The following is a 25,181-nucleotide window of genomic DNA, read 5'->3' on the forward strand; positions in this document are numbered from 1 at the left end:
CACTTATCATTCAGCAATCTTAACTGGCTTGTCAAAACAATCCATTTTTTTTTCTCCTTTTGGAATGTCTATTTAATTCTGGATCTTGTAAATATAACTTGAGATTTCTTTGACAGATTTTATTACCCAGTTTGAATCTAATTACGATACCCACAGGCAGCTTAGCTAAATAAGATGATTTTTCTGGAACCGAGATTTTTTTTTTCCTTACTTTTTTTTTTTCCCCCCCCCTTTACTTTTTTTTTTTTTTTTTTGCAAGTAGTCACCTTTTCACTTCAAAGCAAGATGATGGTGTCAGGCTTGGGGGTCTCATCAAAACTTCAAAAAGAAGCAGATACTGATTTTCAAACTGAGCCACATGTAAATCATTTAGAATTCTGTTTACAGAAAAGTGTTTACTTGTCCATGTCAAACTACAGGTGTCTTTTCTTGGTATAGCCATTTTTTTTTAAAACTTCCAGTTCAAAATATATATAAATGTATGTATGTAGTGTATGCATTTAAATGTGAATACTAATTAGTCAGCAAAATAGTTGATCCACTAAAATTTGTGTTTAGAGTGTAAAGGAGAAGCGAAGGTAATGGATTTTTTAAAAATCTCATTTTACTGGGATTGTTCAGTAAAATAAGCTTACTATTGATGTCTTTTTTTATTATTAATGTATAACGCATATTTCCTCACTGTTGCTTTTGGCTAGGATGTGAATTATGTGGAATATGCAGGAAAATCAACCACTAACATTTCTTGACCTCAAGTTTGAATTGGCATGGTATCTTACCAATGTAAAAAGAGTAAATTACCTAAAAATGTCACCACTGTAGAGTGAGGGCTAACTTTGTCCTTTTTTGTTGAGAAAGTATCAATGGATGTGATTAGCAGTGATGAGTGACCTTTTCCTTTTAGCATAAAGGAAAAAGCACCGCATGCTCTGTGTTGATCTTGCTGCTACATCTGAGTTTGCTGCTTTTTCTCTTGTGTACTCTCCTTTTTTTTTTTTTTTTTTTAAATTTTATGAGTTCGTTTAACCACTTCCTCAGGAACTGATGTTTCTGTTTACAGTGATTGAAAGAAGCATTCCTACCTACCTGTCTGCTTTTCCAGTACACAGTTAGGAAGATAGGCTGGTAAAAAGCTTGTGTTTTTCAGCTTCCACGTTTTCCAATGTGAAATTGCGATTGCGTAATCGACATCCTGGACTGTAAGCCAGTGTGGTTGAGCGTAATTTGGGAGGTGAATTATACGCAGATGAAGCTAATCACATTGTTCTCTGAGGAACATTAATCAGTGTCAGATATGTTTGTTTTGGGAACTTCAATGACCTTGTTTGTTCTATGGAAAATTGTTTACCCATGTTTTACTTTTACATTCTTATTCAGGTATTGTTTAGTATGTCTGAATTAAGTATGTTTTTCCATTGTAGTAAAGTGGTTGACTGTAACCATCTGTGAAAGATCCTATATGAGACTGAGCAATGCTTTTTTGTTTATTGACAAAGAGCAGGAAATACCACGTAAGTATCATTAAAGCATGAGCACAAATGTTGGTTGATTTCATAAGTTCAGACTTCATCAGAAAAATGACTTGGGTTATTTTGTTTTCTCACTAAGAACTTAATCATTCTGGCTTTGGCTGAAAGCTAATGGCGGAAGTAGTAAATGGGGTTTTTGGTTTTTTGCATCGCTTTAAGTTTGAGTTTTTATTAAACTTTGGAGTCTATTTATATTCTCTTACATTTGAATGTGATTTCAGTCAGACTAGGACTTGATGCAGTTGACTTCTATTCATTGTGCATCTCTTACAAGGGTACGCAACACTGGAAGAATGGTTAACATTTTCCTATTGTTAGTAATGCCTATCAGGAAATTTGCTTCCTTGTAAGTTTTCTTGCCCTGATAATTTAAATTTTTATCTTAAATTTAAATTTTTATCTTTTCTTATCTCTTCTTTCCGTACGTGGGTGTCAGCTGATATAAAAACACAATATTTTAAATAGTCTAATTAAAAGTCATTTCCCTTTTTGTCTAGGTTTCACTTTGATTGGAATGCTATTTTTCTAAAATAGGTAACAAATGAAACTTATGTAAATGATTACTGAAAAGAATATATTTTTAACTGGCTAGTATCAGATAGTTTAAAACAAGTTGAGTCCATTTATGAACTTCCTGTAATGGAGGTGAGGGTAGGATAAAAAGAGCTGTCTACGAAGTTTGATAACAAATGGGAATACTCTCTAAAACCTAAACATTGCAACAGCAGTCTTGTAAGTAATAAAGGTCTAGAGCACGACTCTCATTTTCGAAGCCTATAATGTTTAGGGTTTTTTTAATTATTATTTTTTCCCCTGCATTCTCAGTGTCTGCAATGGGGTTTTAGCTAAATTCCTACTCAGAGGCGTAAAAATATTCTTATAACATTTTCTTCCTTTTTCAGTCACTTGGTTTTCATAACAGTTGCTCACCTGGATTTGGCTAGCCTTCAGATCTTAAAATTCAGAGCAGATAAACTATGCATATCTATTAAAGAGTAACACCCTCCTCTATCCCCCTCCCCCCAAGCTAATCATTTAGCTCAGTATTTAAGTTCTAGAACCTACCCCTAGATCATGAAATAATCAGCATTTTGCATGACTCGGTGAACTTCTTTGTATGTTAATGCCTATCTTACGGTTTTGCCAACATATCTATGTGAGATGCTTATTTCAGTATCACTTACTCCCTGTACATATACACAGACAATAGGGTCAGATAGCAAAGCTTACACGCATGCGTGCAGTGGATGCTCGTTCCTTTCAAAGAATGCAAAGTCAAAAAATGTCTAACATTATAATATGTATTAATAAATATGTACTTGGTCATAAGTAGCTTACGTTACCTGTTTTGGATTTTTATATGCTGCCTATAAAAATCCTGCCTAACCTTGGAGGACACACTGTGCTTTGTAGGCATCTTTGAATCTGCTGTTAAGGTGTTTCTGCGATGCCAAATGTCTGATTCTCGGCATATCCAGAAGCGCCTTAGTCCTGACTGATGTTCTGTGATGGTTGTCGCGTCTATTTTTTGCCCTGAGAAGCTGTCTGTGTATGCTGCGTTATGACAGGGTTTATGAGCCATGGAGCAAGAGTGCGTGTAGCTCTCTAATGTGGCGGTTGGACAGTTCGTTTGTAGGTGGAGAATCCAGGGTTCCAGTTTCAGTTCTCATGACTGCATGTTTTACCCGATAGTTTTTGAATATAGACCGCATGGCTGCTAATTGCTGCTGAGACTGGAACCTGGGTAAAAGCTGAAAATGCTAGCCTTGAGGAAAGTCATACTCTCTTTTGCTTCATCCCACTGGTTGAAGGAATTGTTCGTTATTCCATGCAAAGTGCTGTCTTTAACAAAGAACCAGTTATTTAGGAATAGTCTGGAGGGGAAGTCCCTTGGGGTGGAAGGTGTGAGTTTGAATTCCTGTTGGCAAAAGAGGGAATTAAATCTGATTCGCATCTTGAATGAGTGGGGGTTGTGCAGAAAAAGCTCTTCAGCTGATTTATTCAGTCTTGGAAAAGACTTTGTGTCTGCATCCAGAAGAAAGTCCAGCGCTGTAAATACTAGTGGTGGCCAGTGCCTTTTTGCAGACCAGACCAGCGTGTAATCCCAAAGGAGGGATGACATCCAACACAGTCTTCTCCTTGATGTTTCTCCTGGGCTGAAAAACCGGGGCAATTCCCTGCTCAGAATACTAGCTTTCAGAGGTTTCTCTCTTGGATGCCTGATGTTTCTTTTACGCAGCATATAGGAAATTGTAGGTGCTTAATTCAGAGATGTTTTGGCAAGCCACCATAGTTAGGTGTAGACTGCTGAGTTTTGGGATATCTTACTATTGCCTACCAATACCATGACACAGAGGCCTAAAGTGTTAGGGCTAGTAAAGCCTATTCTCCCATTCTGATCTGTGGTGATAAGCTTAAAATGATTCTTTTGGCAAACTATTTGATCTGTTCCCCCCCACCCCCCATTCCATTTTATCAGTCTATAAAATGTAATTGGGCTCTGTGAGGAGTGCTCTGAATCCTGTGCCTGAAGAACTTTGCATTTGAGATATTATTGATAAAGCGACTTACATAATTTCCATTAAACTTCTGTGCAGAGTTTTGTATTCCCACCACTGGTGATCATTTCCCAGGATTTTTGGCTTGCAAATTTCTCTCATCTTTACTTCCAGATCTTTGGAGGCAAAAACTTTCGGTCCAGTTTCTTAGGACTGATGCGTTGCAGACAGAAACATATTTCGCATAGTAGGGGTTTTGCATTTTGTTAGGTGAACTGTTGGTTCTTTTTTCTTCAAAATGCTGTTAGTGGAGTCAGCCTATTTTTTTTTTTGCTGTATTTGTCAGCTTTCTTGGAGCAGAGCATAAAATAACATTGCCTTGCTACCAAATATTAACAGAACAGAGCAGTGAGGGATTGTGAGGCAATATGAGGGTACAAGTGTATTTTTTGCCATGTAATTTTCTTTGGAGATAGGTATTTATATCATATATGTATTTGTCAGCAAGTGCTTATTTTTCTGGGCCAGTTTGCTTGGTGTGCTGTCACTGTATCAGTGCGACCACAGCTATATAAATATTACTCCTTTTATAGATGCTTATTGAAATAACAGCTAAGCTTTTTCAGTTTAGCTTGTGTCAGTATAGCTGACCTGCTATGTCAACATAAATTGAACTGAAAAAAATGTCACTTAGCTCAAAGATGTTTCTGTGTGGATCATTATGCCTGTGTAATTTAACCATATAATTATACCTGTAAAATGGTAGTGCTTGTAGAGTTCCTATGAGAACAAAGTCCAGGTTGTTTTGTAAAGGATGTGGAAAGTACTGGAGATAGCTTAATGACCCTAATCTCGTTTCCATTCAGTGTGCTTGTAACAGAAGGACCAAAATTGCTCTCACTGTGCCGATATTTTGTGGCCTTTTCCTTAGCGATGTACTAAAGGACTATTTTAAAACTTGGATGTAAACATAGATGTGTAGTAGCCATGCCCTGAGGTTGTTTCTGCTCCTGCGACTGGCCAAGTCGCCAGCGCGAGCTGATCCCATGAGCGCCGCGCTGCCCGGTTCTCCTCCGGTGAACGCTGCTGCGCCTTGCAGGTTTCTCGACTTGGCTGCCTTACAAAAGCTGCTTCCTGTTTGTCTCCTCCTCTTCCTGCTGCTTTTTTCTTTTGCCAGTTTCTAAATTATGTAGTGTGCTATTTAAACAAAACTATTAGTTTCATGGGTTGTTTATATACTTTACATAGTTGTAACTTTCCTACAGTGGAAATCTGCAGCTTTGTTCTGTGAGGAGCAGTGTGTTTGCCAGGAGTATTCTTGCCTCGCAAGGCTGTGTCTGGAGCCTGTTTTCAGTAAGGGGGGGGGGAGGCGGTTAAGATTCAGAAGTACGTGTTTGAGTGATCATGAGGGAAAGCTGGGGTGGGAGCCCTGTGGTGAGAGTAACAGATTGACTATCCGTATCTTAGTCATTCTACTTTACATAACTTGATGAACATTATTTATCAGGATGAGTTACAGAAAGTGGAAACTTGAGAGGGAGGTGGGGACGTTTCTGAATGTTCCCATAGTTGTGTGTGAGGCTGTGCATATGCTGTTTGTTTGCTCTCTAGGGGATGGATTGATACTCCTCTGCTTCATTTAGAGAGCTTTGCAGCCGGTATAACAAATGAGCATTCAGATTTCACTTACAGAGATCCATCTGTAAAGGATGGTACTTCCCCTTCCTGCTACATGATTAAATAATATGGTTTCTACACCTCTGAGTAAGCTGATACTGATGTAAAATGGCAAATGACTCACTGTTTCAGGCAGCACAGTGGCACTGCAGATTTGTTTTCTTTTTTCTCCGAGATGTTAATATAATCTTTGCCCAACTGCTTGAGGCTATTCTAAAAATACAGTGAAATGGGCCAGTTGCTAACTGTTGCAATGGCTTCTTTAGTTGAGAAAGCAGCCAGCGTTCCTTAGCTTATATAATATTAAATAAGCAGTAATAAACACAATTAATTTTTATTTTTTTAATTTAGCTACAAGTTTTAAGATTTTTGACTAAACTGTATTCCAGATTTGGGGAGGACTAATGTGGTCTCCTCCCTCCTTTTTTTAAATAGCACTAGAAGGAAAAAAAAAAAACCCACCCCCAAATCCTATTTGGAATACTAATTATGGAGGGGGAAGTTCAGGCGTAAGTACCTGTACAAACGGGTCTGAGGGTCTTTCCTTGTGATTATGTGCCATTATTTGACCTGGGAGGCCCAAACACTGAAGTCTGTGTTAAAGGCCAACTGCTGAGACCGTGTAACGTGTTTGCAGTTGAGGAGGGATTTGCCGTGGACCCGTGTCTCTTTTTCTGACCTATTGTTAAGCCTAGTGTCTTCATGTCTATACTACATCTGAAAGGAATAACATGTGTTTTCCTGACAGCTTAATTTGGACTATCTCTAATTTGGACTGTAAGCAGCTCATGGCAGTGACTATCTTTTTGCAGTGCGTTCCCCAGTGCCTGTCTCGTTAGGGTCCTGACCAATGCTTGAGGCTCCATGCCTAGTTTAATTATTAATAATAAGTGTCAGACAGAAACTCCTTCAAGACTTGGATGGAGGAAGACCTAGCTTTAATGCAGGTATCTACTGAGCCAGCCTCGGTGAAATATAGAACGCAACCTTCAGCAACCTTTAAAAAACAAAATTGTGTAATCCTCTAGGAACAGAGCAACTGCAGGTCATAAATTTAATGCTGGCCTCTGTGTTTAATCTTAGTGGGAGTCACTTCCATATTGAGTTCTTTGTGGGAGGAGATGTTTGTGCGGAAGATAAACTACACAATCCTGATGTGATGCAATGGGAGCAAAGTTCTTCCTAAAAGTTAAAGCAAACAGCCTATCCTTTACTATTCTCTGATGTGAAAGTTGGAAAATTTTATTTGTGATTGTGCAGAGCTGGTGGACTTGTTTGCTGGGTTTCTGCAGAACACTTAAACATGGTATGAACTCGGGTGAATGAGAACAATTGCAATGTGGTTTAACTCTGGAAACACTTTGTAACCAAACAGTGCTAATATTTAAAATACCTGAATGTGAGATTGTCATTATCTGGTATATAGTTGAAGGTAAGAATAATAGTTGGCATCCTTATTCTGTAACTTACTGGTTGAGGTAGTTCTGTACCCAGACGATAATGTAGTGAAATCAAAAATTTTATTTAAAAACTTAGGTTTCTGCCAGAATTTTAAAGCCAGCAGGACTGTTTCATGTTTCCAGCAAAGAAATGTAGGATAATGGTGGTGGTTTGTTCACACAGTGCTTAAGCAGCTATTAGATATCACATCTGTGCTTAAATGCATGAATGATTTTTGGCTTCTATTTCCTTCTGGTGACTTTTAGTTTTTGTAGTTCAGGGAAATAAATTGAGAAGTTGTGGGATTTTTTGATCAAATTAAACAAATTGCTTTCACTTTTCTAAATTGCAATGTAAGCCAAAACTATCGGACTCTTCCGGATCTTTTGTAAAGTGACCATCACGGTTGTGGGAATTGTCAGCTTTAGAAAAGGGAAAATTGATTGCTGAAAAACCAACAGAAGACTGAAACAACATGAAAATGTGTTTCTAAAGTAAAACTATAACTGCATCAGTTTAAGAAAGCAATTCAGAGTCTTTGCTAAATAATTTAAAACAGTTACTTCAAATAACATGTATGTTACATTTTACAGTATACATAAATATTTGTGCTTTTTTCCAGTGAACATAGTAAAATTTTTAATTTTAAATAAATAGCTTACATGGTCACTTCTCTCCTGCTTAAAAACTGACCCTCTTGCTGCTTTCTTTTTAATTAGCAGTTAACCTGATAAAGAAACTTAATTCATTTTTGTTAGCTTAGTTTTCTGTGATAGTCTTTGACCTTAACAGTCTGATATATACCATGTTTTACAAAGCGTGTAGCTTGGTCAGTCTGTTTTTGAGTTCCTTTACAACTTCCGACTTAGCCTGGCCAGGTGATCTTGGCGCTGAAGTGGCTCTTGTGCTCCCTTCAGTTTCTCCAGTTCATCTCTCTGAGGCACGACTCCAGACGGTTAAGTCTGTTTTCCTCTCAAAGCTTTTCCACAGTGACCAACAATATAAATAATTTGTGCATGTGCACAAATTGCGTAAACTCCTCTCTTGTCCCTCTTTCACCCTGGCTTTACAGACTCTGGTAATGCTTCTGATGTGTTGCTTTTCCTCTGTGACTCTTTTGGCTAGTTGCTCCAAGAAGCTGCTGTTCATGGTGTGCAAAAAAAATTAGATAGTATTGCACCTGTATATTTGATCTTATATTTATATTATCTTATATTTTGAGGATAATTGAAGTTTTCTCTTTAGTGTTATTTTCTACCCTTTGCAGAAATGCCCTTAGGATTTCATTCTTTTTTTTTTTTGTCATCCTAGTGGGGCTGTTCGAAAGTGTGGTGCTGTTACTGTGAACTCTGTGGTTATTGATGGTAGTTAACAATTTTATGGTATTCAACTCTGAGCATTATATATCATAGCATTATATGTATCATATCCTTCACTGACATGATCTAATTTAGAATTCCTCTGGGAATTGAAGGTTCAATATTAATTTAATTGTAGTTCCAATATTGCTAGTCTTTAGAAAGATGCGCGTACTTTTTTGACTTAATTGACCTCAATTTTGATCTGGTTGCCCGTTTTTATGTGTTCTGCCTATCTAGGTTGATTATTGAGACTGCTTTGTTTCTAATCTGAATTTTAGAGACGTGGCTACTGGCTTTGGGGAGGAGTTAGAATATCCATTTTTTTATGACCCCACCCTAGTATGATGTATTGTCATGAACTTGTGTTTTCTAGTATCTGCTGGCGTTTCCCCAGCCCTTTAGCTTAAAGATATCCATGTTTAGTTTCAGATTAAATTTTAGTTTTCCTAGTTTTCCTCCATTTAATGGTTATCTTCCGGTGTCCTGAACAGATTGCAAAGCATAGTGCTTTATTGCAGTTTAACTTTTCAGCTTCTTGTGCTTGATTGGAAGAGGAAAATCTTTATAGATAAGGCCTTTGCCAGCACTGTAGCATAAGAATAATAATTGTATAAATGGTATGTATTATCGTGAGTTACACAGTAATTTATTCGATCTGTTCCTTATCAGATTGTCAGGCTTTCTAACAGTTTCTTCTTTAAAATGGCTTCTTATACAGCAGGTTTTCTGAGACAGAAGACAACTGCTGTGGCTTTTGTCAGCGTTCTGTGGACTGTCTTACTGAAAAATAAATGAAATGACTTTAAACTTCTCTGCTGTTCTTGCAACGTTTGCTTGTGATATTTGTGTTTTATTTCAAAACCAAGTAGACCTCATATGGATCTAATAAAAACGAAACCCAAACAAAATTTTTCAAGGAAAGTAACAGTTAAATGTGTAGCCTGTGGCAAAAACCTAAAACAGAGAAAGGCTAACCTGCTTTAGTGTGAATAGCACTTCAGTCCTTAGCATAGGTTAGTAATGTACACAGCCAGCTATTTAGTGTAACTGTGCTGCCAAGGTGGAATCGGAGCAGAGCTATTGCTAGTGCTCAAGATGTGTTACATAGCTATACTGTCACAGCAAATTCACTTGACTCTTGGGTTTTTTCCTCTTTCATAGTGTGCCGATCGAATAAAAGTCCATGGGTCTGTCTGACGTGTTCAAGTGTCCATTGTGGAAGGTAAGTACCAAGTGTCAGTGTAAAAATTATTTAATCAAGCCTTCATCTTTTTTCCTTTGCAGCTTGACTCTGAAGCAGTTCGCTCTAGAATTTCCTGAATTTCTGAGAATATCCAGAAATTAACCTTCTATGATTTCATTTCACAGTGTACACTTATATTGAACATGCCTCTTTGCTACCTTGCAGGAGTGCAGCGATTATACTCAGCATCCCTTTCAAAAGAAAAGTGAGTGGTGAATGTGATTAGTCAGCTCAAAGTGTCTGGACAGCTGTTAAATCTGTGAACTATAGTTAAAATTCCATTCTGTAAGAGAGAGTTGTATTGTGAAAAGATTAAAACAGTAGCAATTTTTGGAAACCCAGAAACCCAAATTTGGCCTAGCTTATTTTGAGAAGATAGCAAGTGTCCAGCTTAAAGTGAAAATATCTTGAATATGCTGCAGCATGGTTCTGAAACACAATAATTGTCATAATGGATAAGGACTTTCTAATGCAAGAATTTCTTCAGAGTATTGCTTTTTGTCCGTATTAGTTGACGTACACCCAAAGAATTTTTAGAGAAATGATACAGTCAACCATTATTCATACGTCAGGCAAACTGCTGAAAATCTGCTGCCAGGTAAATGTTAGAGATGCACATATTTAAAGAGAATGCGGGAAGTGTTCATGTTTGGACAGTACCTGACATGTGAAAATGTTTCATCTGTAGTGTAGCATCTGGGTTGATGTGCTCTTATTCTGGAAAATATATTCATCGCTAAGCTTTGTGACTGTATCTTTAAATCATCATTAATCTTTGTTACTGAGTCTTTTAAAAGTAGGTTCAATAAACTTTTTTTTTCTTTGATCTGGACAGCAGCAAGTAAGTGCTGCAGGTTTTTAATAATGTCCCTCATGCAGAGTTTTCAGTACCAAAAAAACCTTCCCCCCATTTTTATTTTTATTTATTTTACGAGTTTATACCTCTCATGAAAGAGGAGGAGCTACTTTGTATTACATGCCCATGTGAAATGAGTAGTTTGGAATGCTTTACTTCTTCCATTACCGATTTTTCTTTCTTTTTTTCTTTTTTATTTATTTTTTTTTTTTACTGTCCACATATGACCTTTCTTATATGCAGTTAGTAGATGTTGAGTTCAATTATTTATGCGGTCTGACTGCCGTATTGCTGTCATACTTGATAATGAAAATACCTGAATGAGAAAAATGTCATATACCTTGTGAAGAGAGCACTTTGATCTTGAAGCCACTAGGATGTAAGCATGCAGCATGTTCTGTTCAGATAATGTTTGAAACTGAAGGAAGAGGAAGTAGGGCCTCTCAGACCTTCGATTGTGGTACGTCCTCCAGGTTAGAGCCATCGTGAGCGTTGCTGACAGTGTTAGAGCAGCAAAGCCTTTCTGGTGGGTGCACAGCTCTATGAGCCTGTCGTTGGCACTGCTAGGCAGAAAACCAACTCCTGCAAGCGCAAAGATCAGGTTATGACATAATTGTTGCAGGATTCTGCCAGCACAGCAGTGCCAGTAACCACACTACTTCAGTCCCCTAACTAGCACAGCTATGCTAGCCGAATTGTTCACACCTGTGTGCGAGAGCAAGGATAGAATACTGAGAAACAAGAAAGGACCCGGAGATCTTAATGTGGGGCATGTGCAGAGTTCCTGATGATTTGTGTGACTGAGTTCAGCCAGCAGGAAGCGAGGGGAGCGTCCAATTCTCTGAGCTCTGGCCATGCTCTTCAAGAGTTAATGAGTAAAGCTAAGTTTCAGCTTGCAGTTGTAGTGACACTTTTTTTAAAATTAAAGATGATTAAATTTCTAGGTACGTTTCAAATTTTGGGCATGAAAATGTTCACTGTGTCAGCAAAAGTGCTGTAGTGATTTTGGATTGCTTTTCGGTTATACGACCCCAAGCCCTGGTGTGTTTCAAAATCTTGAACTTTATAAAATGTAGAATGCTGTAATACTAAATCAGCCTGCAGAACAGAAGAGCTTAAAATGGATGTGCTTTCTTATGGGAGTCAGCACACTGTTAAAGTAATCACAAAAATGATGAATGCTGGGATGGAAAAAAAGTAGAGCTGTAAGAAAAGTATATGGGAGAACAAAAGGGAGAACTACCTAGAGATTACCAGTGTGGAAAAAGGGGGCTAATCGGTCTATGGAGGGCCCGTATCCAGGGGGATCCAGGATGCTAGTTTGTGGTTAGGGTGAAGGAGGCAGAGATGCTAATTTGGGCAACGTGGGAGGTTAACAGGAAAAAGTTAAGAAATTTGACCAGCGTTTTCACACAGATGAATTGCCTATTTTAATGCCTGAATGTGTAACTTCTAGATTTATATTACACTTTTTTCACTGAATGTTCATTAAATAATAGTTTAAAAGTATAAGACTTTTTGTTTTTCATTTATTTCAGATATGTAAATGGCCATGCAAAAAAACATTATGAAGATGCACAGATTCCTATGACCAACCATAAGAAAACAGAAAAACAAGAGAAAGTTCAGCATACTGTGTGCATGGATTGCAGTAGTTACAGTACATACTGGTAAGGGTGTAAACACTGGAATTTGACAACTTCTTGTGTATTCAAAGGTGCAAACTTTAGACTCTTGTGAAGCATTATGTTACACACATTTTTGAGCCCTTCACCTCGTGATTTCCAGACTTGGCTGTTTGAGAACAGTTTCTGAAATATCCTTCTGCTTTTGCGTGTGTATTGTAGCATTGATTGAGACTCAACTCCTGCATTTCCAATGACTTGGCACAAACTTTTTGATACAAATAGTATTTATATAATTTGGAGTTATTTCTGTTTGGTTTGAGGTACGTTGAGAACCGAACTTTTCATTGTAAAAGCTACTGTTTGGTTCTCGTTACTCCTTTCATCAGATTGGTAAGCCTTTCTCAGGTTCTTCATTTGTCAGAAGATCAGAAAGTAAAGTAATACGCTCAAGTTCCTGCCCAAGAGATGTGATCTTGAGGTATTTTGGATTTTCTTGTTTGTTTGTTTGTTTGTTTGTTGTTTTTTTCCCAATACTGATCGTTTTCTTCCCGCTGAAAGGAAAGGCTTCTTTCTGTTTCTGATTTTGTACAGTCTGTATGACTTTGGGAGAGAGTGGCAGATCCTATTCAGAAGCAGCATCAATTTGTCAGACAAGATCAAAGAGCAGAATTTTTAAAGGAAGTGATGCAGAAGAGAAAGAAAATGGCTTAGGCCGATTTATGCTGGCAACTCCTTTGAGTGAGAAATGGGCACTGTTTCAGGAGGTTTAACAGTTATGCTGGTAATAGCAGATTCCTAATCTTCTTGCTTCAGAGAGGAAAGACTGGAAGTCTTCTGGAAGCAGTGCTTTCGTGCGTTCGCCATCTTCTGTCCTCTTCTCCCTCAACAAAGCAGTGTGGTGGCTTTCTAATATCACTGAATGTACCACTCCACTGATGGATTTTATTTCATGCAGATAGTTGGGTATCTTTGGGTACTTCATCAAGGAAATACCTATTTGCTGAAGTTTGGGTATCCTGTTTTATGCGAAATACTTGTATAACAAATGTTTTTATCCCCTGCAAGTGAAGTGCCTCACCTACAGAAGTGGTCTCACCTAAAGAAATTTTTGTTTGGAGTAACTCAGAAATTATTCAGATAGTATGTGCAACAATGACAGATGCTGTGCAGGTGTTAAGCATAGAAAAAAGTGATGTTTGAGTAGCTTTATGATGTACATAACTTTTGCTTCTATTTATGCTTTATTTAAATAACCAAAGCTTTTGCCTGGCCTGGTGTTGAAAACATTATTAGAAAACATGAAACTGTTCTAAGTAATGCATATGCAAACGTTGCCAGCATTGAAGTTGCTGTGGGAAGCTAATTCCAGTTTTATCAGTCGATGTTAACAGCTGAGTTCTGATGTTGTAGGTTTTTTTTCTTTTTTTTTCTTTTATAGATATGATCTGTCTTTTAGTTACTTTGACAGTAATAACGTATGCAGGAATTTTAGCAGCAGTATTTGAAATCTCGATTATATCGTTATTTACTGTAACAGATAGTGTGGCTAGTCTGCCAGAACTTGCTGAGGCCTGATGAGTTATCTTAGCAAGTAAGAGCACCCAGCTGACCTTATCCCAAACCCAGTACTGGTGTTGCAAAATGAGGATATGCGACCTGAGGACTGTAGTATCTGTTACTGAAACAGTATGTCTGTGGGCAGTAGGTAAGCAAGCACTTTGGAAGCTCACTGGTGTTTCACAGCACATTTGTGATAGGACAGATGAGAAGCAGTTTAGTGTGTGATGTCCTTTCTGCTGTAAACGGAGTAGAGGTTGAGTCATCTTACGGATGAACTGGAACCAGTTGTAGAGGGCTTTGCCTTAGGGAGTTCCTGTTGCATATAATTCACTAGCATAAGCCTCCTGTGTTATTGTGAAGCTGAAGAAGTTTCAAAAGCAAACTGTCTTTGCTCTCATTAGGATATTTCAGTTTTTTTCCATCTGATACTCAGGAAAAGATACTGGGGTTTGATGTTTGCACGCAATTTCTCAGTAGAAATAGCCTTATTTATATAAAGTTAAAGCAGTCATTCAGACTGACTTCTGCCTCTTTGTATAATCAATATTATAGGGGCTGCTATCAAATAGTGCTTACCAGTTGAAGTAAGTATTCGGATGAATTTCAGTCATAGCTAGCCACTGTGGAGATTGCATTTTAAAATTTTGTTCATTAGCATTTTCCATGTAGACATAAATCTAGTAGACAGTGCTAGTGGTATTCCGTTTATGCAACATTGTTACTTTCAAGTGAACATGTGTTTAGGATTAATTGTTAACACAAGCAGTGTGGGCAACCTGGATAATCTGAAAGTCAGGAAAATACGATCCTAAGACTTGATTAAATTTTACTTCTACTATAAAAACAATGGAGATACTTTACTGCAGTGCTGGCTTTTGTGTTTTGAAGTTGCAAGGTTTTGTTTACTACATAGAGTTGAGTGGAAAACTCTAGTTCCAGTTTTGTCCTACGGATTCCAGTCCACCATGTTCTTGAAGCCTGCGTGAAAGTAGCAGCGAGCAGGTCTATATGGGCGCTGTTCTAATCAGGAGGCATTTAATCACTTCCTTTTCTTTGGCTGTGCCATAAACGTTTGTGCAGTCATGAGAGCACAGTTCAGGGTTTATTTTAGCTATTTTTGTCAGTCCAAGGGGAAGAAATACTAAGCAACTCTTCTGACTACTCTAGCTTACTGAATTTGGTTTCTAGTTCGCATGCCATCTTACTGTAAAAAAAAAAGTTTGCTGTAATTGCATTTCAGTGTGGAAGTCTAGGGGGGTGTGTGTGTTTGTTTTCTCTCTAATCCGACTTGAAAAGTTCTCCACTCAAAGCTATTTTTAAGTTCTGGTAGAAGAGTGTGTTTTTATTGTTGTTTACTTTTTTAACACCCGAGAAGTTTTTTTTTTTTTATTGTATTTATGAATTTTTGTAGTGTTTTGAAAAATGTGGACATGCTTGAGGGATCGTTAAGTTTTGGGGAATTAGGGACTTGCTTTCCAGAGGATTTCGATCTTTTCTTATCTGTCCGCCTATTCTCCTCTTTTTCCCCACTGTACCAGAAAGATCACTGGAAAAGTTGAATGATGGTTAATCTTTTATTTATTATGAGAATAGGACTCTCTTCTTGATTCGTCAGTCTCTTTGAGGCAGTAGATAAAATACTGAATCTTTACACTGAATCACATTTGAGATACTATACGCTGAGAAAAATAGATTCCTGAATTGCACTGTTTGGCAGGCGCTCAGCCTTTCAGTTAGTTCTGAAGTACTAACCGCAGTGCGCTTACAGATCTTTTTTTTTCTCTTCAGTGTATTGAATGATGCTTTCTCTTGCTGTGCCAGTGATAGCTTTCCTCTGTGCAAGAAGTAAAATGATACTTGTGAAGAAGCTTGCTTTTGGAAATACAATCTTTCTCCTGAAAGAGGACTCTTGTAAATCTGTTTTCTCACTTTTACTGCACAGGCAGTTGGTTAGCACAGGAGGAGAAAGGCTGCCTTGTTTATGTGTTTGCATAATGTCTTTCCCCTGTTCATTTAATCCCAGATGCAATTTGTAGTCAGATTTCTGACCTCTTGGCCCGCTTGTTCTCTCTTAAACAGACAAGGTTGTGTTAACGTTCCCTAATGTTTTTATTGAAGGATGATGTAAAAATAGCTAACCAAGTGGCAAGGGCTTGAAGCGTTTTTTTACTCGTTCCTTTTGTGTTGGTTCTTTTCAAACTCGGGTTTGTTGTGCTAGCATGTAAGCGTCAGAAAATGAGGCTGCTTAGACTGTAAGTTTGCATTCTGCAGTTAAAGAAGGTGAGTAGGGTTTATCAAGAAAATAAAACTTGAATTCTTAGTTTGGTCATATAAGGTGTTAGCACAGCTAAGGAGATTTGGAATTTCTTAATTGTTCTTGTCCTATGATTCTTTAAATCAGGACTTCTAAACATACCATAAAGTTCTGTAACGTACTGAAACTGCCAGCAATAAGCCTAAATGTTTCCCAGAGCAGTACATACATTTGCTGGCTTACTGCCATCTTAGCAGCAGAGGAGGCCTTGGAGTTAGCAGAGGTACTAAAAATAGAAAGTATATAGAGAAGAAAATACTGTGCTAATCCATATAAGGGACCCTGCCTGAAGTATAAAATTTGTTCAGTCCAATTGCTGTTAAAACCATATTGTAGAGCTACTATATACCAAAAGGTGCACAGTGGTTAATTTGTGATAATCTTAATGATCACAAATTAAACTTCTGTTTCAAGTCTTCGCTACATATATAGGACGTAATCTCTCAGCAGCTTACCTTTAAGGTGTTGTGGCGTAACAAGTTTTAAACTCTTAAGATCTGAACTCCTTCCTTTGCTTTTGGCTTTATCTAAAACAGTTTGACTCAGTTTTGTTTCTAATCCTTTTTATTCTCTACTTTTCAGTGAAGTAATCACAAATAAGGATGCGGAATCCTCAGTGTTGCAAAGGATGTGATTTAAAAAAATGCCCATTAGAAAAAATAGCAATGGCTTTTCTTGTTTTTAAGTGAATCTTAAGATCAGTTTTGCAGCATTGCGAAGACCTTGACGTGAAGAAACATTTAATGACGTATTTGGTTTTATTCTTCCATCTTGGGGAACGTGCTAACTCGCAGTTTCATGTAAAGATGCAACTGTTACATGAAGTTAAAGATATGGCTAATGCTATATTTAGGGAAAGGGAACATGTATTAGTTCATCTTTCCTCAGTACACTTTTCCTACTTTTGGCAGTAAGTTGGCTTAGAGACTTTCACTGCACTTGCATCTGCTTTCATTACCTGTCTATGAACCTTTCTCACTGCACAGCTAGGGTAGCAGTGCAGTTGTGTGAACGTACTCAGGAGCGTGGACGCTTGTGATATTCAGGAGGGGTCAGACTGTACTGCATCCACCTGCACCGCATCGGCCTCTGCTCAGAGCTGGCCCTGGCAGCGTGCTGGCGTGGTTGTCCTCGAGAGGTGTCTTGTCCTGTGAGAGCAGCAAATGCAGGAGTGCTTCATTAGGTCACTACGAGCGGCTGAAAAAGCAGAATAAGTCTGCTTAAAACATAGGTGAAAAATAAGTGAGTTCACAAACTTCCTTCCGCTCCCAAACGAACTGGGTCTGTGGCATCTTTACATAAAAATAAAAGGAAAAAAACTTTATTGTACTGGCAATAGCTATTTTATAGACACCTATGTATGATGTAGAAATTATGACTGCTGCGTTCAGTGTTTGGAAATCTCGAGAGCTGCATTAAGATCCTCTTCCCAGAGGCAAAAGTCAACAGAAATCCTGAACAGATTGATCTTCCAGACTCCTTTTGGTGGCAAAGGCCTTCGCTTTCTCAACTCTGTAATCTCTTGAACAAGCTGCTACAATTCATTGTTTGAATTAATACTAGCAATGTTGTTGTCTTTGAGCTACGTAACAAATTTATGTAGCTAAGAACATTAAAAATTCCAGTTGTGCCTAAAGTAGATAGTTTCATTAACTTACAAAGCACGGATCTGCTCAGAGGAGTAACCTGAGCTGATGAAGATGCATTTCGTATTTGAGTGAGTCCTATGGCAAAGGAAAAGGAAAGCAATGGCTAAAGTTTTGAACTTAAACATATCCAAGGTAGGTTAATCTCCTCCACAGGAGGAGTTCAGTTGTTTGCCAGAGCTTTAAAGCTGTAACTTGATGCTTTGCAGTATGCACAGGGCTAATTAATGCTACTCAAGAACCCCGAGTCCCCTCTGTGGGACGTGGGGGAAAGGGAAGTTGTGACAAGTCACCATGTCTCTTGATGCTCCCTTTTTTTGTCCACTAATGCTGCTTTTGGTTACGCAGTATCTTTGAGTTTTTATTGAACAGGAATTCTGCATTGGTATGAGTGGTAGATAATGCTTTTGGTTTCTCTTTCTAAGGGGGAAGATGATAGGCTTGAATTTACTTTAACAAAAGTGCCTAATAGAAAAGTGAGCTGGAAGAGAAAGCACAGAATTAGACACTGACTGTACCTTCTATTGGGTAGCCTTCAGAGAAGACCAGGCTAGGTCTAGTAACTAGGTGTCATGCTCCCCTGTTTTCCTTGTGATTTTGCACTATATCACTTTAATGATTCCTGCAGACAGAATTGCATGACTGTCAGTAACCAGGTTTTAAAGTATTTCACTGAAATCCTTTGCACATTCTAATGTGTGTGTGGTGCTGTTTTTTTTTCTTCCCCCCCCCCCCCCCCCCACAGTTATCGTTGTGACGATTTTGTCGTCAATGATACCAAGCTGGGCCTGGTACAGAAAGTCAGAGAGCACCTACAGAACTTGGAAAAGTAAGTAGTCTGTTTATATCCAGACTGCAGTGGGTGGATTTATAATATTGCATCATTTAAATGGTAATTCTGTTTTAATGTTGAGGGTTTGGGAGGTTTGTTTGCTTGTTTTTTGGGCTGCCTTTTTTTTTTTTTTTTTTTGGTTCTTGTGCATGTGTGATACTATGTAAGTTTAAATATCTCTTTCATCACCGAGAAGTCCAGAGCTAAGGGCTTTGGCTGACCTTGTATGTTTTGTTTCCTAACACTGAATCTTGTAGAAGCTGCATATGGAAACAGAAATTTAGATACCTGTTAACTTTATTGCTCCTTTGCCGATAATTACCGTCTTTTTTCATAGAAATGGGGCACAGCTTCCAGAAAAGCAGCATAGTTTTGTCAAAGTCAGAACAGGTTTCTGGAGCAGAAAAATTAAACCTGAAATGGAGGTGGCAGTAGTCTTCACGTTAATTGCATAGTTTGGTTTCCAAACACAGATTAAGAAGGCTTATGAACTTAGAATTGTACAGAAGAGACATGTTTTTCCTGTGGCTTTATCTGGCACGCTTCCACTGAAAAGTAAATATTATAATCTTTGTGATGCAGATGCTGTGGCTGGTTCTAGATAGCAAGTAGTCTTTTCATAGTTTACTTGGAAATCTTATATAATACTAAGGAGAAGTGTGTGTGCTCACAGCGCTTCCAAATACATTTTAATGCCCCAGAATTCAAATAGCACTACTCCTGAGAAATTGCTGTGGTGCTGAAAAGTCTCTGAATCCTTACAGAATAAAGAATAAGTATGACGTTTAACTTCTGAATCTTGTTGTCTGGCGTTGCCCCAGGTTTATGGCCTCTCAGCTTCTTTTAGTGGCTTTCTTTTTTGAACGTGGCTACAGTGTATTAACGTTTTCGTTATTTTCCATTCTCTTTTTGTTGGGCTTGTCAGGTACGTAATGAGATGTTAGACTGTGTAAGGATAATAAGAAGTGCATGTAAATAACTTGGAAACGTACAGGAGATTTAGCTCTTTTGGAGCTAATTCTTTTGGCAGGATTGAGGGGTCCGTAACTTCTAGCAATGCAAAAAAGAAAAACTTATTACTCTTGTAACTTTGAATTAGTCTTATACAAATGTTATAACCTGATGTATTTCTATTTAAAGTAAGAGAAGTCAGCTACGTAAGTAGCTCAAGATGCTACTCAAGATGCTTTTTGGTCTTTGGTAACTACTTTGTCCTGGTTTGTGAAGTTGTCTTTCTAAAGATTTAGCGTGATACTTCTGACAGAAGTATTTTTTGGAAAATTCTATATAAAGTATTCCCTTGATTAAGGGAAAAGATCAAAGATCAATATCTCAGATCAGAAGTAGCATGCTAACAAGGCCATGCTTCAGGGCATGTACTGCAGCGTGCATAGCTTAATGCAGTTCACTCGGACAGTAGTGTCTCGGAGAGAGATGTAGCAGTCCATTTCAAGGCTATAAAAAGCACATGGTGCAATTGGGAAGCTCTTTGCTGTCTGAATAATTGATGGCAGATGTAATTACTATGTTAGACGTGATAATCATTATCTGTAATCCCTTTCGTACAATTTTTTTCAGTAGGTAACCTATTTTCATTACTTTCTAACAGTTCAGCCTTTACATCGGACAGACATAGGAAAAGAAAACTATTGGAAAACTCATCTCTGAACAGCAAGTTATTAAAAGTAAATGTAAGTACCACGGCTCCAGTACAGTGAATTTCAGGGATTTTGTTAATCCTGTTGAGGCTTATAGTGGGACTAGATATAAAATAATTTCTCTCTTACCCGAATTCTGTTTGGTTTACTTTCTTTCTTATCTCTTGATTGCACACCTACAAGAGCCCTTTCTCACAAAATAATTTTTGATATTCTGCTGTACTTGTGACTTGTGTTAACCTAGACTTTGAGCTTTCCCGTGCTTGGTGGGATCTGCAAAATAGGAAGCAGCTAGTACTCAATGGACTTAGAACTAAATTTTTTTTTTTTTTTTTTGAGCAGACAAGTCAGTCTCGCTCGCTCTCTGTCTCTCTCTCTCTTTTTTTTTTTTTTTTTTTTTTTTTTTTTTTTTTTTAAAACAATTCAGAAGCCAGAGAAGCAGGTTCACTATCTTTTTCTGAGAGGTAAGAGAGTAATTGTTAGGAAGAAGCAAAAAGCTTGAAAACATTTTTAAAAGAGCTTAGTAAAAATCACTTTCAAAAGCAACTGTGAAATTTAAACTATTTTCAGTCTCATCCCTCATCTTCCTGCTATTTTCACTTCACATCTGCAAAATAGTACCCAGGAGAGCACAGTCCAGCCCTTGCTAGATAGCTAAAGGGCTGCATAGCTTCTTCTAGCCACAGGAAGCCCCAAACCAAATGTCTGTGTTGTCTGTGGGTTGGTTTGAGGGAGTTTCTAGTCTTCATGATTTCTCCCAGATGTAGGGAGACACCGACTCAGTTCTATGTGACTGCCTCATACTTACCCTGAGCCAGAAGGAATGGTAGGAGCACAGAACCCTTCCTCCTTGGTCTTTGGGCCTGCAGGACACTAGCGTAGTAGGAGTCAAAGGGAGCTGAAATAACTGCTGTCTTCAACTAGATGAAGCAGTTACCTGACTAGGAAGGGGAGAGGTCCTCCAGAGGAGTATGAATGGAAGTAAGAGGGTGGCGATGGGAGCAAAGCCCTGAATTCCCACCGTTGCCCTGGCTCTTTGTGTGCACCTGGAGTTCCAAACAGCCAGCAGTGAATTGCTGCTTTGCAAATTCTGTGGTTTTAGTTACTTTCAGAATGGGCTACTTACAGTCTTAAGGATCTTCTGAGTGCACTGTGTATGTTTCTTATGGTGCCCCGATCCTGGGCGGATTAAGGAAGCCACGGAGTGGGGTTTTTTGCAATCGCAACACGCAGCGTCATTGTCTGGAAAACTCAAAGCTACTAAAAATCAGAAGGAAAATTCCAAGCAACATTTAGATATTGAGAAGACAGAAATAGAAAGCACAAACCTAATGCTACCTTTCTTAATCTGTGCTATCTATTTTCTCAGTTTTATTAATACTTGATAATTGCCTGTGGCAACAGATGGTCTTTTTATTGTTGGCACATTGAATCATTATCTAGAAAAGACAGAACACAGCTGCTTGCGTTAATGCTGTGCTGTCTCACCGTGAGTAAGGGTGAGAAGAGAACATGCTAAGGACACTGTGGCGTTCGTACTTTTTTTCTCTTCTATTTTTTTTGGAGAATAGGTCTCTTCAGACAAAAGTTACTGAATTGCTAAATTGCATATTTAAATAATAATAGGGGGTTGGACAACGTATTCACAAATATCTTCATGTCTTTTGTTCTTAACTAGGGATGTAGGTTGTTTGTGTGTTCTTTGTCATAGAATTGGGGAGAAAAAAATCTCTTACTAGAACATTTAGAATACATATTCAGTATACTGCACTGAAAGCATGCAGCCTGGTGTAAAGTCTTATGTCTGCTTTGAAATACTACTACTGTAAGATAGTTTTGCTTTTAAATTCTGCCAGAGCAATGAAGAATATCCAGAAACGTGATGAACTTGTAATGTGATATTTTGTAGACAACAAAACGCCTACAAATGTTGTGGATTCTAGAAATAATAAATGCAACACTGCCAACGTTTCTCTTCCTTCTCTCTCCGCATCTGCCTACCCCCAGATCACTTGGGAAAAAAGCTAACTGATCTGCATGTAACATTGGTCTTGCCTATTGAAGTCAGTAGGCCATAAACGGCATGCGTTTCGCTTTTCTTCAAACACATTGCTTTCTCTTTGCATAGTCTAATTTTTAGAGTATTTCTTTCCCAGATAAGTGCTGTTGTGTTTCCTTTAAATGCTGCTCTCCACCGCAAAACCCCACCAAGACAACAGACCAGTGCTGGTGATTTACAGTTCTCGGGCTGACGTGCTATACGTATTTTACATGATGTAGACAGATAAGGAATTGTATTTTCAAAGGCACTTTAGGGAGATTATCACCCAGTTCTCATTGAACATTGCTGGAGTGTGAATACGTAACATATACACACAAATACTTTGCAGTAAAAGTGTCTGTGATTAACTCCATGATGCGCATGATGTCCTCCTCTTTTAGATTTATTTGCACAGGAAAAGATGCAGTATAGGAGTAGTATAGTTTTCTGTTGACAGTAATCGGGAAGAAACAGGTGTCATGTCAAGGTAGAGCTTCAGTCACCAAAGCAAGGTCAAGCTGGTGATGCTGTTGCTTTGGTTTCTGTACATTCCAAACACTGCAGTTTTGGGGTTTTTTTTGTTTTGTTTTTGTTTTTAAATCTGTGCTGATACAAAGGTAACACAGCTCTGTGGGGAAAAAGGGGGGGAGCAATAATGCGTCTTTTTTAACTTAACCATTCTAATTCTCAGGGAAGCACCACTGCCCTTTGTGCCACGGGCCTCCGGAACCTGGGGAATACGTGTTTCATGAACGCAATCCTTCAGTCGCTCAGGTACCTGCTGCTTGTTATATTGTGAAGCTGCTAAGACTTTCCCTGTATTTCTTTGAGAGTAGTTTTGTGCTGTAGCATTAGGCAAGAGAATTTGGCAGGTCATCACTGTCAGTAAGTGTCCCTGGATTAGCGGGAAGGGGCAGTGCCGCAGGTACCATGAAGCTCTCTCTCCCGTTGTGAGGGACTTGGTGCGATGCAGCCGTCTGGGGGAAGCCTGCCATCTCCTTAGCGGAAAAGGAGACTGCCTTTTTTTTTTTTTTTTTTTTTCTTTTTTGGGCTGACACGATGAAGTATGTTGATGCTTATGGTAACTGTGGAGGCAGGCAGAGAACAGTGCTCTGAGGTGATGAGTTATTAGACTTAATGTCATTGCTGCCAAGACCACCACGGCTCCATAATTGTCTTTTTGCATTTCTGTGTTCACCTGCTTCATATTGGGCAGCTCTTGAGTCAGGCTGTAGCAGGACTAACTGGTCTCCCCTTCATTCTCTTTTCCGCTACTGAAGGGTTTGCTTGCAGGAGCCAAAGCACGTGAATATGCTCCATTATGGGGACTGTTGTAACAGTGGTTATAGTTGATAGGTGGAGGCTGACCTTGACCTCCTAAGCAGCTGCAGTTTGGTTTGTTAGGGAATGCTGCAGTCTGTCATGGTATCGCTTAGTCAAGGCAGAACAAAGATGTAATTATTTCAGGTAGTTGGGATGATGACTATTCTTACAGATTTGCTCACTCGTTTACAGACGATGAGTAGATACTGCAGTATTTTATGCATCTTGCATGAAAATACTTGAAAGAGCTGTTTGTGATTGCCATGCGCTCTCGCTATGTGAAGTTGTGTTTATGCATTTCAAAGAGCAGACTCCAGAATACATAATCTCTTCTTCGCTCTCTGCCCTTTAAGGTTTTCATTCCTTTTTCCTTTTTCTGTAGTAACATTCAGCAGTTTTGCTGTTACTTCAAAGAGTTGCCCGCTGTGGAGCTGCGGAATGGGAAGACAGCCGGCAGGCGAACTTACCATACCAGGAGTCAGGGGGATAACAATGTGTAAGTTGCACGTTCCTTGTTAGCACCGAACTTGAAGGAAAACAGCAAATATTTGAGTAGTAGAGCCAGTAAACGCTTTCAGTGTTACAGAATCGTAGAAAAATGATTTCTTAGAAAACAATTGTAGAAAAGTGATTTGCTGTACAAAAGAAACTCGCATCGCTGCCAGTGTGCTCATACAGATCTGGTGCTGCAGGGGGAAGCAGTCGCGTACATGAGAAAGCACTGGAGTGTAAGTGAGTTTAACGTAAGGTTAAGTGCTAGTGATATATATTCCGAATGTGTTTGCAAAAGAACATAAAAAAATCACAGCAAGTGATTCAGTGTCTGTAACTTGTTTGAGCAAGTGTTAAAGGGACAACTTTAGCAGAGTTGACAGTATAATGGTGAAAGGGGGAAAGATTTCCAGGTGAGTCCTCAACCTCTGATATGTAATTTTCCTAACTTGTCTCTTTCCAAGTTTGTGGATTGGATTTTAGACGTGAAAATCTTCAAAATACTGGTAAAGTTATTTACCTAATCATTACAATTTCTAACCAAAGAAATGGCTATGATGTTTGTACCGTTGAGTTAGTAAAGCTGTAAAGGTTATAGCACAAACCCATATTCATCACCAACTTTTACTTTCTTTCTAGTTCATTGGTGGAAGAATTCAGAAAGACACTGTGTGCTTTATGGCAAGGAAGCCAAACTGCATTTAGCCCAGAGTCTTTATTTTATGTTGTTTGGAAAATCATGCCAAATTTTAGGTAAGTTTTGTAGAATTAGAACAATACCCTTGAATGTAAACTCACACAGCTTGTGTCCTAATCCAAAACCTGCAGGATCCGGGGGTTGTGTTCTGTGCAACTTCCCCATATGCCCACAAATATGCTTTGAAAAGGACTTTGTAATTTGATCTACAATTTTCTGTTCATCAGTAGTGCCTTTTTCCTTCCCTCCTACCACGTGCTGCATGTAGCAGTGTCAGAGAGAACAAACGTCTCAAATATTAAGAGAGTAGTAGTTGTACCTTTGCCTGAGCCAGTGCTTCAGGGGGTAGAAGAATCAGGACAAAGCCTTGTAGGTAGGTGCCAAGC

At 38.6% G+C, this 25,181-nt stretch overlaps 1 protein-coding gene across 7 annotated transcripts in view; it reads left to right on the forward strand.

Moving 5' to 3' along the window:
• Nucleotides 1–25,181, forward strand: part of USP3 (ubiquitin specific peptidase 3) — a 45,350-nt gene that overhangs the window by 6,230 nt on the left and 13,939 nt on the right. For 4 of the 7 annotated variants that reach the window (XR_011143786.1, XM_068958816.1, XM_068958819.1 and 1 more), the window contains exons 2-8: nt 9,667–9,727; nt 12,143–12,274; nt 18,498–18,581; nt 20,194–20,275; nt 22,975–23,057; nt 23,989–24,102; nt 24,738–24,851. Coding sequence is in view for 6 of the 7 variants with exons in the window: in XM_068958816.1 (XP_068814917.1) it covers nt 9,667–9,727; nt 12,143–12,274; nt 18,498–18,581; nt 20,194–20,275; nt 22,975–23,057; nt 23,989–24,102; nt 24,738–24,851 (670 nt within the window). In the remaining variant the exon portion in view is untranslated. Of the gene's footprint in view, nt 1–1,421; nt 1,512–6,874; nt 7,137–9,666; nt 9,728–12,142; nt 12,275–18,497; nt 18,582–20,193; nt 20,276–22,974; nt 23,058–23,988; nt 24,103–24,737; nt 24,852–25,181 lie in introns of those variants that run through there. The other 3 variants (XM_068958817.1, XM_068958818.1, XM_068958821.1) reach the window with 3 other exon arrangements.

This window comes from Struthio camelus, chromosome 12, assembly GCF_040807025.1.
Source record: "Struthio camelus isolate bStrCam1 chromosome 12, bStrCam1.hap1, whole genome shotgun sequence".
Lineage (NCBI taxonomy): Eukaryota > Metazoa > Chordata > Aves > Struthioniformes > Struthionidae > Struthio > Struthio camelus.